This window comes from Spermophilus citellus (genome assembly GCF_964194105.1).
Source record: "Spermophilus citellus genome assembly, chromosome: 8".
Lineage (NCBI taxonomy): Eukaryota > Metazoa > Chordata > Mammalia > Rodentia > Sciuridae > Spermophilus > Spermophilus citellus.
In genome coordinates, this window is record NC_138189.1 from 154,260,810 (window position 1) to 154,274,023 (window position 13,214).

At 45.6% G+C, this 13,214-nt stretch overlaps 1 protein-coding gene across 1 annotated transcript in view; it reads left to right on the forward strand.

Moving 5' to 3' along the window:
* PRDM5 (PR/SET domain 5) overlaps positions 1 to 13,214 on the forward strand; it is a 137,955-nt gene that overhangs the window by 81,659 nt on the left and 43,082 nt on the right. The window contains exons 11-12 of the mRNA XM_081304142.1: positions 2,589 to 2,749; positions 6,046 to 6,139. Of these exons, the coding sequence (XP_081160268.1) occupies positions 2,589 to 2,749; positions 6,046 to 6,139 (255 nt within the window). The remainder of the gene's footprint in view (positions 1 to 2,588; positions 2,750 to 6,045; positions 6,140 to 13,214) is intronic.

Genomic DNA, 13,214 nt, shown 5'->3' on the forward strand with positions numbered 1-13,214 from the left:
CTGGGGATCTTGGGCCTCCCAGAATCCCAGCCGTACGTGGTTAGGGCATCTGTTCCTGAACAGGAGAGGACTGGCAGTCCTGCCTTTCACCTTTACTTCCTCTGTCATGACGTTTTTCCCCACAGTAAGATCAGTTGTCTTGTCTTTTCTTCCATGGATTTATAGTTTGTATATAGAGTGAGTCTCAGACTCAGTGGGGGAGCTTTGAGTTTTGTTTTCAAGACATCCTTTCCCTCTTAGTTGTGTCGAATAAGAAAGCAGGCCTGCCTCTTTTTTAGAAAATTTTTCTAAATTTATTTTGGTTGTAGATGGACACAATACCTTTAATTTATTTTTATGTGGTGCTGATGATTGAACCCAGTGCCTCACACGTGTCAGGCTACCCCTAAGCAGGCATGCCTCTTTAAAGCATGGGCATAGTGACATGATTTGACCAACTTATAGACTTTAAATTTGGAGAGGATCACAGTGCACATTGGATTTTGGAGGGGGAGGTTGGGGATTGAACCCAGAGGCACTTAAGTACTGACCCACATCCCCAGCATGTTTTGTTTTTTATTTTGAGACAGGGTCTCACTAAGTTGCTTGGGGCCTCACTAAACTTGTGATCCTCCTGCCTCAGCTTCCCAAGCCACTGGGATTATAGGCATGTGCCACTGTACTTGGCATAATCTAGAACCTTAATTTGAGAGGAATCGAGACTACTGAGACTAAGGAAGCAAGCCTGAGTGGGGTCTCTGACAGCAGGGTGTTGCTCCCTGCTGTGCTACCTCTAATTTCTCACAGATTTGGCAGAGGAGATTTTTTTTTCCCTTTTGGGCTAATGTCTGCACAAACACACTATGAGAGTCTAAGAGTTATACTAGACGCTATTTTAGAACTTTACAGAATTAACAGCCGTACCACTGAAGAACATCACTTCTGGGAAGGAGAACAGTACTGCTGAGCTGAGTTTTAAGGTGGATTCAGATGTTAAAGTGACCAGAGATGCACTGCACTAGCACATCAGAAACTAGAAAACAGTGCGCAGCGTGGGGAATATTTACACTTCTTTTAACTTGAGACCCTTTATCAGTTGAAAACCCTGAGCACATGGCAAGTTCCTGACACTGCGGAAGCCTTGAGTTTCTGGGACAATAGGACATCAGCTTTGTCCTGGAAGGAATTTCTCTGTCAAGTTCAGGTGTCTATGATGAAAAGTGGTGAAGACAGAGGCTTGCAAGTGCCCTGAGGTGGGGTGAGGATGTGTGTCACCTCCCTGGAGAGCTCCCAGGCTCTCAGACCTGCCCTGTCACCCCAGGCTCTGTGGGAACCTCCAGCACAGCTCCCACTCCCTCACAGAGGACGACCCTGTGGGACAGCAGCAGCTGCTGCCTGTTCCACTCTTGCTTAGTCTAAGAGAAGGGGCTGCAAATGAGATTAATGGGTTCTAAGATAGGGATTTGAAGAAGTGAGCCTCATTTTAAGATTTATACAGCCAAATTTGTTGTGATGCTTGGGATATTTTTCTGTGGCAAAATGAAATTTTGTTTTTCATAATAGCAAGGCATTTGATTCTTATCATCTTGAGAAATAAGGGTGGGTTCTGTGTGCCATGTCTTTTCTGTAATGTCCTCGGCACCTTCTGCACCTTTTGAGAGGCTTCCTGAAGCCGCCCAGTGCCATCTGTCAGGAGAGGCACCTTGATGTTTGAAGGGGAAGGTAGCCGTCAGTGAAGGCTTGGCGTGAGCAAGCGGAATAGAGAGGACCAAACACTAGGTCTGTGTTGTCTCACACAACATGAAAATTCAAAACACAAAGGCTGATGTTAGAAACTGGCCTCTGCATTCTGGCTTAAAATATTAAACCATTAGCTTATTACTTTGGAAATTTTTGCCGTTTTCTTGTATACTGAAAACCAGGAAAGGTTGCTTACTAACTTCTAGGTATTAGGAGGGGAAAAATATGATAAACTAAAGATAAACAAATCTGACAAAATAAATAAGACAGTCTCATCTGATGAAGACAAAGAAGTCAAATATGAAGAAGGTCAGAACTTCCTTGGTGTAACTTGGTAAAGTGTTTGTATGGGAACCAATAATTTGATTCATTTGATAGTTCAATAAAAATGCCTTGCAGTGATCTTGGGGTTTTTTTTTTCCTTTACTTCTAAGATCTTTCCAGCTCCTGAATTCATTTGAAATCGTTCTCATTAGCCCACATGGGGTGTTTTGAGGGGAGTGTGGGAGGGGCCAAGCCACTGGCCTTGCTGGACAGTGGCCTCATGTCACTGCCAGGGCCTCCTTCACCCAAGCTGAGCATGTCAACTGGAGATGCATATTTAAAGTGTGTTCGCTCTCCCTGTGGAGCATCAGCTGAGTCACTCCCATGTTTTCCAGTGGAGGAAACTGACAATATAGGTTCCAGGGCTTTCCTCCGGTCATGGGGACTTTCTGCAGCCACCAAGTGAGTCAGTACAGGTGGATGGGAGCTGCTGCATACAGTGAGCTTTCATGGTTACGAGAAACTGCCAGAGCTACAAAGGAACTTGGTAGGGGGTAATGGGGCCCTGCCTGTTCCTGGTTCTGTCATCTGACTCTGTTTCCCAGGTGAGAGGACTTTTAAGTGTCACCACTGTGAGGCCACCTTCAAAAGGAAGGACACATTGAATGTCCACGTCCAGGTAGTCCATGAGAGACACAAGAAGTACAGTTGTGAGCTGTGCAACAAGGCCTTCGTCACACCGTCTGTGCTCCGAAGCCACAAGAAGGTGAGTGGAAGCCTCCCCAGGGTAGAATTCTGTGGGTGCAGGCCAGTTCCCCCCACCCCTCAGCTGTTCCAACAAGATGACAGGTTAATGCCACCTCCTCAGAAAACGTAGCTTTCCCATTTTTCAGAATAGACGTGTTTTCTCCATGAAGGAAGCTCAGAGTCAAGTAGATTCTACATGACCCTTGGCTGTGTGGATTAGTGGGTCGTACAGATATTCAGTGAGTAGGAGCTTATCCATTTTTATACATTTGGGGGTTACTGTAGATTTTTTTTCTTTTAAAAACTATGCATTTTTTCTTAGTAAGTTTCTTTTTTCCCAGGTAATTCAGATTGTGTTGGGAAGAATTGAAGTAATTAGACTGGGCCTTCCTGGACTGGCCTGGCCCTTTGTCTTCACTCTCTAGGGCACAGGGAGGTTCCTGACAAGGACAGGGATTTCACAAGTCTTTGCTCAGCTCCTACAAGGTGGTGCCTTACTCAGAGCAACGTGGGGATGGTGTGATCTGCCTCACGCTAGTTGCATGGTACCTCAAGCATGTCAATAGTTTGTTTTCCATTTGTTGAAAACATGCATTTAAAGTACACTTTTGAAATAGCAAAATTCATTTTGTAACAAATGCAGTTAAAGGTTTTAATGTTGAGCTCAGGAATGACTGAAGTGTGCTACCAAGAGAGTTGGAGATGTGGCCCCCTGAGCAGGACTTTGGGGCCTGTCTTTAACCTGGCCCCTTCAGAAGGACGGACCTGAGCAGCTGTCTCTTCCATGTCTCTAATGTTCAAGGGTAATGAAGCTTTTTGGATGCATTACTTTTTTTGCATGTATTTACAATTTAAAAAATGTTTTTGTGGTAAGTGAGGAAAATAAGAATGGGTTTTGAAGGGTGATCTTGCTGTTGTATGCTAGCACACCACCACACAGAGGTGCGTTGTGGCGAGCCAGCCATGGGCTGTGTGTGAGCTGTGTGCATCTTGAACACAAAGTGGACTGGACTGACGATGCTGCTCTGTCTGGGCTGTGCACGTGGGTGTCCCTTTTGCTTATTCTGCCTTTGATCATCACGTAGCACATGAGATGGGTGTGGCCTTCCAAGCTGTCAGCAGACATCAGGAAGCTAGACTCAACCCCCTGAAACCTGACCCCTTGCCTCATTTGAATGGCTTCTCCCAATAAAACCCAGGTTCGAGGTGTGCTGTCTTTCTTTCTTGCCTGCCTTGCTCCCCTAATGGGAGCTGTGGCTTAGGAGCATCACTGAACCCAAAGAAAAGGTGCTTTCTGTGTCTGTGTCTGTGTCTTTATTTAGTCCCCAAATTCACTTGGAATGACCCTTACTGGTTTAGTCGTGTGTCGTAACAGTATGTTGCTCTCTTTCATCTCTTATGAGTACACAGCATGTTCCTCCAAGGTTACAGTAAGAAGCTTCTAGGCTTTCTTAGGCACATTTCAGGTAGTTGAGTTTTGTACTTTCAGTGTCTTAAGGTGTCTAAGCAGATTCTGTTGCTAATGATAAGATACATTTTTTAGTTAAAAGAAAAAATATTTTAATTTGTTTTATTGATGCAGCCTTAGTGTCTAGTTTGAAACCTTCCATACTATCTGGGATTTCAGCACATGTAACATGTAACTGAATAGTGAGGCAATGTCATGGCAGCAAAATTGCTGGGGTCTCATGAAGGTGCCACAGTTAGCGGGCCACCTCCTGTTTGAGCAGCCAGGGTGATAATAGCAGATGCGCGCTTTCCAGAGGACCTCAAACTGCCCAGAGAGGACTTGCTGTCCCCTGCCTTCTGTGGGGCGTGAGAAGACAGGTCTGTTGTAGGTCGGCTCCTCCTTCCCTCAACATGGGCCCAAGGTGCCAGGCAAAGGCTCTCCCCTAGTGCACAGGCAGGACTTTTGGTGAGAGAGAAAGTCAAGTACCTGCCACGTGCAGAATTAAGGGTGCCATTGCAGATGGCACCTTTGGTGGATACGGGGCTGATGAGGCTGTTTCTCCAACTTGCTTGTAGTATGAATTCTTTCAAGGGAAACAGTTGTGCAGGACTGAGCTATCTAATGTTAATAAGGTATTTTAGTTTATAGCCATTTTAAAAATCATAGACCCAATTGTGCACATTTCAATACACCTTTTTATACCATCATGTAATTTGCAAATTAAATACCAATAAGACATGAAACTAATTATGTTAGAGTTAGTAACTAATTGATTGAAAGATGGAAGTGTGTTTGTGTCAGTCCTTTGGGGTGGCCAGGTGGCAAAGTGTCTGCTGTCTATTCTGCTCTCCCCTGTTTCCCTTCTGAGAACATTCCATTAAAAACCCCTTTCCTATTCCCTTTTGGCTGGTCCATGGCAATGCGCATAGCAGTACCTGCCAGTAATTTGCAGGAGAGCAGATGCAGGCTCAGGTCCGGAAGCTCTGCTCGGCGATGGTAGCCCAGTTGGTTCACTCCCTGCTTTTTAATTGTTAGGTTATCATTGGGAAAACACACTGAAAATTGTCTCAGAGACCGTGTGCAGATACCTGCAGGAATTCCATGCCTCCCCTCCAGCCTTCCCATGAGAAACACTGGGGTCTGACAGAGGGCTTTCACTTCTCATGTATTGGAACAATATGTTTTGATATTGGTGGAAAAACTGGTCTCCTGATGAGAGGGGTCCAACTTTCATACCTCTACTTTCCAGAACGGTCTCTTTGCTTTAAATTACGGACATTGGTTGCCACTCACTTTTGAGGACACCACTCACTTCTCTTGGTGGGAAGGTCTTGTGCCTGGATGAAGGGTACTGAGAGCAGGGCTTCACACTGACTATATTTAGTTAACACCTGCTGGCTTGAGGTCTCATTAGATCTGTGTCCCTTTCTGCTTTGCAGTAAAATCATTCCAGATAATCATAATTAAGTAACAGATGGCTTTATTGATATTAATTCTGTCCTCAAGAGTTAAATGCACACAGAATGTAGGAGGTGCTTCCAGGAGTGGTCTTGGCAGAGTGGGTGCATTTGCCCCTCCTGGCTCTAGGTTTTGCTCATTTACGTGGTTTCCTGTAACTTCATCACATTTAGGTGGGTGCTCCATAAAGCCTTAAAAAGTGAACTACAGAACTGTTTTCAAATTAACACTAACACACAATTCTGATGGTTCATTTGAACCCATGGGAATATCCATGATAAATTGTTTAAATCTCATTGTGATTTTAAATCATTTTTATGAAACATAATCCTGGAAAATAAGGATTTACTATTGTCAGAGACACTTAATCAGCTCTAATTCTTCCTACTTGTCTCCCTTCCCTTCAGACACACACAGGAGAAAAGGAGAAGGTCTGCCCATATTGTGGCCAGAAGTTCGCCAGCAGCGGGACACTGAGGGTCCACATCCGGAGCCACACAGGTAGGGCATGGGCCTGGGGCCAGACACCCAGACATTAGCTTCCAGCTGGAGGCTGCCTTCCATAGTGCTGTGACGTCCAGTGCCTCACTCTAGACTGGTTTTGAATAACTGAATTTCCCCAAACAAGTAAAATGCCTGCAGTGGAAATAATTTTGTTGATGTTAAGTCGTGATATAGCCGTGGTTGACCCTGTGTGGGGTTGTTTTTTATTTATTTTTTTGTATTGGGGCTTGAACTGGGTTGCTTAATCACTCAGACATACCAACAGCCCTTTTTATTTTTTATTTGAGACAGGGTCTTACTAAGTTGCTGAGGCTGGCCTTGAACTTACCATCCTCCTGCTCAGCCTCCCAAGCCTCTGGGGTTACAAGTGTGCACCATCCGCACCTGGCTTGCCCTGTTTAGGACTCAAGATGAGGGAATAGGGAGTAGATGTCACCTTTTAACAAAGGCGGAGGGACTGCTTCTCCACCCCTTCCTGTAACTGTCACCAAATGTGGCCCCTTTAACTTTGAGAAGCCATGGAAGCTGCTCGGATGTCCTGGGCATTTACTGGGTGAGCACTATGCACTGGCTTGCTTCCCAGGGGCCCCCTTCTTTCTGACTGCATCTTGTGCAGTGCCTGCCAAGAAAGTGGGTACCCTGCTAAAGGGTTATTGAGTTACTAAGTGTTTTTGAAGGACCCTGTCTGGATTTTATCTGTCATTGAAAAAGACTTGAAAGCACGCTCTAGACTCTGACCACCCCTCAGCTCACCCGTCTTCGCGACTGGATGGTATTGCATGGGGAAATCCGCTGGCTGACTATGCTCAAGAAGCTTCCTCCTCAAGGCCATGGGATTTGTTTTTTATTGACCATTATATCCCCAGGACCTGTCGGTGCTAGCACAGCGACTGCTGTGAAGGCAGGAATGCCAGCACGCATGTGGCCAAAGAACCAAGTCCTTGATTGCTGGACACAGAGGAGGAGGGACAATGGTGCATGATTTATTATTTTGGATATTTTGTGCCTTAAGCTAATGGACATGTAGTCACTGTAGTATTTATTGTCTTAGTGGGGCCACTAGATGCTTCTAAATGACACACGTGAGCACCGTGGCTGAGCACTGTGGGATGGCTGTGGCTGTGGGGCTCCGCAGAGCAGAAGAGGCCTTTCTGCCGTGCACTGGTCAAGAGAAAGCACCACATCCAGTGATGAGCTGGACAGGATAGGGGCAGCAGAGGGCCTCATCTAGTCATGTGCTCTGGAAAGCACGTCGATGGCGGCTGCCTGTATGCAGCTTGCAGAGAGCGTGGAGGTCCTGGGCAGGCTCTGAGGTCCCTGGGCAGCCCTGCCCTATGCACTGGGGCTGTATAGAGCTGTGATTGAGGGTGCTTGGCAGACTGCATGGTGTCACTCCTGCTCACCATTTATGTGTGCATACAGATATGCATGCCTCTTAGAAGTCTTAATGCTTTTCTATTCACAACTGTAAAATAGAACATTATCAATCCAATGAGAAGCAGTCCCTACACAGAAGATTCAGGCTGGCCAAGCTCCTACTCATTGGCTGGCTTTGAATATCCAGATTCCAGCAAAGGCAACCAGGAGGGACAGGAAGGTGGGGCCCAGGTTGCCTCGGGGGTTCTTTGTGAGGGGGTGAGTAAAATCCTATCATTATGATACTCAGTGCTGGCTCATGGTAGACAATTGATTGTGGCAAGCATGGTCCCTAAAATCCTGCTATCACCTGGCACTTGTTAAGACTATGCTTCCCAAGTTAAGTGAATGGCGATCCTTAACACTGGATTGCAGGGTTTGACTTAATTGCATGATTTCTCATATTATTATTTGCTCCTTTTTTTCTTGGGTTTCTTTTTTCTAGCATTACTAAAAATTTTCATTTTTAATATCTTTGCTTTCTTCCAATTTTATTAAAATTTTAAATATTGAACATGTTGAAATTTTTATAACTTAGATTCATAAACATAATCCCAGTTGACTCTTGATAATTTAATATCATGTTTGGCACAATTATAATATTAATGTTTTATTTTCAGAGAAATGCATTTTAGATGGCTATGTTTCCAATTAAGCCATCTTTATATAAATATGTAAAAGAAACTCAGTTGAAAAATGTATTTGGGGCTGTGATTTGCATCCTGAATTTTGTGTGTCCCTACTAATTTCCTTGTTGAAATTAAACCATGGTGGCCCCCAGGATAACCTTTCTTAAGTTTTGTTTTCCTATCTCTACAGAATTGGTCTTTAGCTTTTGAAATTTGCTTTTCCTTTTGCATCAGGAGAATATATACAATAAAGATTATGAGCAGTACATTTTTATTAATAGAAAGAATCATCTTGTTCCTAGAAGGACTGCTTATAATAGTAGCAAAACAACACTGAGGACAGTCCTATAGAGCCAATGGTGAGGAATTGGCTGAGTGGACTATGGTATGTCCACGTCTACCACATAGATAATAAAAGTGGTATTACAGGGCATGTTAATTAACATGAAAGAAATGAAAAGGTATCAAAACAATAAAACAATGTTATGTTTTGTAATAATAAAGTATTCTTACATTATGCTCTTACAAATTATAAATCATTAACTGTGGTTATTTCTAAGTCTTGTAAATATGGATGACTTGAATTCCCTTTATAATTTTGTATGTTTTCTGAATTTCTATAACAACAGTTTCTTATATAGTAGACATATTTAGAGCATATTAACCTATCTTACGATCATGTCGATAACTTATTAAAACATGCATGCTTAAACATCTTATTCTTAAATGAGGCAGAGAAAAGAGGTGCATATAAAAACGTATATTGGAAATGGGAATGAGAATGAGCAAGCTGACAGGGTCAGCATGAGTGCAGTAAGGAGTTCACTGTGCCTTGCTTCCAGTGTTTCCTCCTTTGGAACTTAGACATTGAAGAATTTGGTATTGTTTTATTCTGACAACGACCATGCAGAATCCCTGAAGCACTGAGACTGCATGGGGCACATCCGTAGCAGGGCCTGGTCCTGAGCCTTCCCTGGCACAGGTCTCCCTGAGCTGGTGGGACATGTGCTAGGTGGCCGTGTACCCCTCAGGTGGTGCTGCTCAGAGGGGATGAGTCCGTGAAGATGCTGGCCATCCTCACCCTCCATCCTTCCCTGGAGTGCTGGGTTTGTTTCCGTGAAAAGGAGCTGCATGGCATTTGCTATTCTTAGGGATTTTTCTGGAGGATTTTTTTGTTTGTTTGTTTTGAGATTTTGGAAAGTGTATATATTTCTTATAAAGGAAGTATAGAAAATGGATCAGGTTCACCCAGTCACTCTTCACTTGACTAAACGCTTCTCAAGGGCTTCCCCTTGATTTGTACAAAATTTGGCCTGAAGTTCTCATGAGATGCACCAGTTGCCTCTCCAGTTTATCTTGCAGACCTTGCTTACAGAGCTCCCTTTGCTCTTCCAGACTCCGTTTAAGTCTGCTTTGTCCATGATCTGTTTCCTGTCCAGCCCTGGGCCCAGGTGCCCCAGGTTCTCATGCTTTTCTACCTGTTCCTGGCCATGGTGCCCAGGTCAGGGGCTCCAGGCCCCTGTGCCTCTGTCCCCACAGTACTCTTCCCTGTGTTTGTGTCCCCGTGCTCTGTAGGAGTCTGTGCTCTTTCTTACCTTAGAACTGTGCCCATTATTTTTGGCACTGGGAGAGCTGCCTGCACTGAGAGAGCTACCTGCATGGAGGAAGCGCCTGGGAATGCTTGCAGAGTAAACAAAAGCCCCTTTCACTTAGAGAACCGCAATCAAACAGGCTGCAGTGCTTTGAGATAGCTAGGAGATCATACATCAAATTTAATTTTTTTCATATGATATGTACCAAAATCTGTGGGATTCGTTTTGAGAAATACTAACATTAAAGAAGAAAATCTGACCCCCCCCCAATTTGTGATGCTACCCATTCTTCATCCTGTTGTGTCATTGAGTGGTTGGTTGGACATTATATGACCTAGCTCAATACCCTTGCAGCTACGAGGATCCAAGGAAAGGCTGACAGTATTATTTTTCCAGCAAGACTTGCTGGGACTGATTTCAGCCTGGAGTGGCTGCATCAAGAGTTCCTCATCAGAAAGAAAGTGGAGGACCCCGGCCCTGACAAGCGCTCCATGGGCTTTTGTGAGCTTCGAGTCTGCTGTGTGAACTGGGACCCCCTGCAGTGGTGCGGTACCTTCATGACCAGGACTCCAAGCTGAGGGTAGTGCAGGTCAGGCTCCTGCCTTTCCCGAGGGTTGGAGAAGGGACACACTCTCAAAGGTAGCATCTAGACCCATCCCTCATCTTCAAGAGGAGGAAGTCCAGGCCCAGAGAGGCAAATGACCTGAATCAAGGTGAAAAGACCCAAATCCTTTGACTCCAGCTTCTGCTGCTGTACCTGCATGTTCTTTTTTCTGCTCTACGGCTATTACAGTCACCACAAGAGTCATAGAGTCCCCAGTATGAAAGACAAGGAGTGAGATCCTGCCTCTGAGCTTATTTCAGCTGCGAGAGTTTCATGCTCTAGAGCCACCTGGAAGGTGCTTTAGTGCTCTGTTTCTGTTTTTCCCTTAGCAGTCCCAGGGCCATCTGTTCCTGAGTCCTCTGGAGTGGGCAGGAACATGCAGAGTGAATGTTCACTGGATTTAGTTTTTCAGATCTCTTCTCTATTTCTAGGAAGAGATGAGTGATGGGTGGCTGGACCTTTGATCACGTGGCAATACAAGGGGATTTTCATGGGACATTAACAGTCATTTAATGGGTTTTCCAGAGTACTAGGGTCAGTTTCATTTTGTTTTTATAGTATTCAAACTGTCAATTTGGGAAGCCAATTCTCTTTTTATGACATCAAATGCCACTTAGTTTTATTGAGGGGAAGGAAATAGTGCGCCCGCTCACATTTGTACTTACAGTCTGCCTGTTGGTGTCTCTCAGTGTTTCTGTCAGGTACAGGAAGCGCTGGCCTTGTGCAGCCTCCTTGGTGTGAATTTCTTTAGGAGGTCATGGTCATTGGCTCAGGGCTGATGTCTCTTCACCAGCACATGATGATTAGCTGTTGGGTTCCTGCCTTTCTTCTGGTTCAGGGAGGAACCTTCACATTTGTGTCCGTATTTTCATCCTTTGCTAACCATGTTTAAGAAGTTCCCTTAGCCCCACTTCCTTCATGGAGTGATTGATTTTTCTCTTATGGCCTTAACTAGCCACCAGTGGTGTCCTTGCTTCACCTCCTTCCCTGTGACCTTCCTCTCCCTCCTCTTCCCTCCACCGCCACTCTGAACAGCGAGGGTGGAATCACACCAGCTGGTTTACCAGTAACTTGGCAGTGTTAATTTTCATAACCCTTGTATCTAACCTCTGAGGTCCACTCATTCTTTATAACTTGGTGATTAGAGTAGGCACACGGCAAGCGTGCATCTACCTTCATAGGCTTTGAAATTCCACATGCCTGGGCTGGAGTGTAGAGGGGAGGGCATGCCAGGCTCTGCGTCTAGCACTGCGAAGGCACAGCAAAGCAAAAGCATGTACCCTTGACTTCCAGGGTGACGGGCAGCTGCAAAGTCATCTGTGTCCAGCCTCTCATTTGCACTGATGCCTAGCTGCAGTGAGAGGTCTGCTGAGGGTGGCACAGCATGTGTGTGGTTCACAGAGAGCTGAGGGCATTTCTGCTTCTTTCACATAGGATCCCTGCGCTCTTACTATTACTGAGCTCCCTTCCTTCCATGAAGTTGAAGATACCTTCTCAGTGATGTATCAGCCAGTAGGGGAATCAATGTGCTGGCCTGAGAACTGAGGGCTGAGCTTGTAGCCTTTGGCCTGTAGCCTTTCCCCATTCCAGTCATGGAGACACCCCACGCAGCTCTGTGCACTGTGTCATCACTGTCCATGCACATCCGCACCGTGGACCACAGCGTCAGCTCACAGCCGCCAAAGGTTGCTTCACCTCTTCAAATCCAGTTCTCACAGCTCAGCAGGGGACAGCTATGGTCCCAGCTGCAGGTGCTGTTTGAGAAATTTCCCGTGTGCCCAGTGTCCATGTGTGAGGTCACAGGAGCTGCTACTGGCTCTGCCTCTGCCCTGCGCCCGTTTCTGCCTGCATTTGGTCACAGTCGCCTGCACATGCTCATGGTTCACTGTGGGACCCTCTATCCACATGGTTGTCTTGCTTGTCTTTATATGCCCCAGCAGCAGAGTGTGGATCACCAGAACATGATTAGAGTCATCAGCCAGTGGGCGGGGGGGGGGGGCGGTGAGGGGACCCGCAGTGCAGCTGTGGCAGAGTGGAGGTGCTCTTGGGTCCACGTGATTATAGCTCTGTAATTTATCACTGGCTCCCTAAGTCAGATGAGAGGTGGCACTCAGAGGGTCAGCCAACATGGCCCAGCAGTTGCTGGGGGTCACTGCTTCTGCATCAGGGAGAGCTGGGCTTGTTCAGCAGTGGATCCAAGCTTGCGATGGGAATTGCATGGATTGCTCGTAAATTATGAGGGAAATTCTAGCAACTGCTTTCGGGTCTTCAGTGCTCTGGGCCAGAGGTTAATTACTCGCCTGGAGTCCCACCGCTGTCGTGGTAATACATCCCGACTCTGCTGGCCTGCTCCCAGGCACATTGCGCCTGCGGATGAGCACGCTCATAATTCACTGTCTGGGGAAATGTTTCTTTCTTTCTTTCTTTTTTTTTTTTTTTTGTAAATACCTGTGATCATATTGGAAATAAAGGATCTCAGCTTTCACCGTTGCTCTTCTTTGTTTTCCAATAATTACTCTGAGGAAATCATGCATTGTTTTCAGAGTGTTTGTTCCACAGGAGCTGTGACCAAGGACAACTAACTATAGGACAAGAGTGACATTGCTAATGCACAAATAAGACAATTAACAAATTAATCAAAGGGAACTTAAACTTGCATTCCACATTTCAGTCAGGCAGGCACTGAAGACTTGGTTCTTCTTCTGTGGCTTCCTGCTGCCAGTTCCTCCAGAGCAGCCCCCCCACTGTGCTCCTCTGGGTTTAGGGGAGCTTATTTCTGGTGCATGCTCTTGATTCTTCCTCTGGTGCTGTTTCCACACCGCCCTGCATGT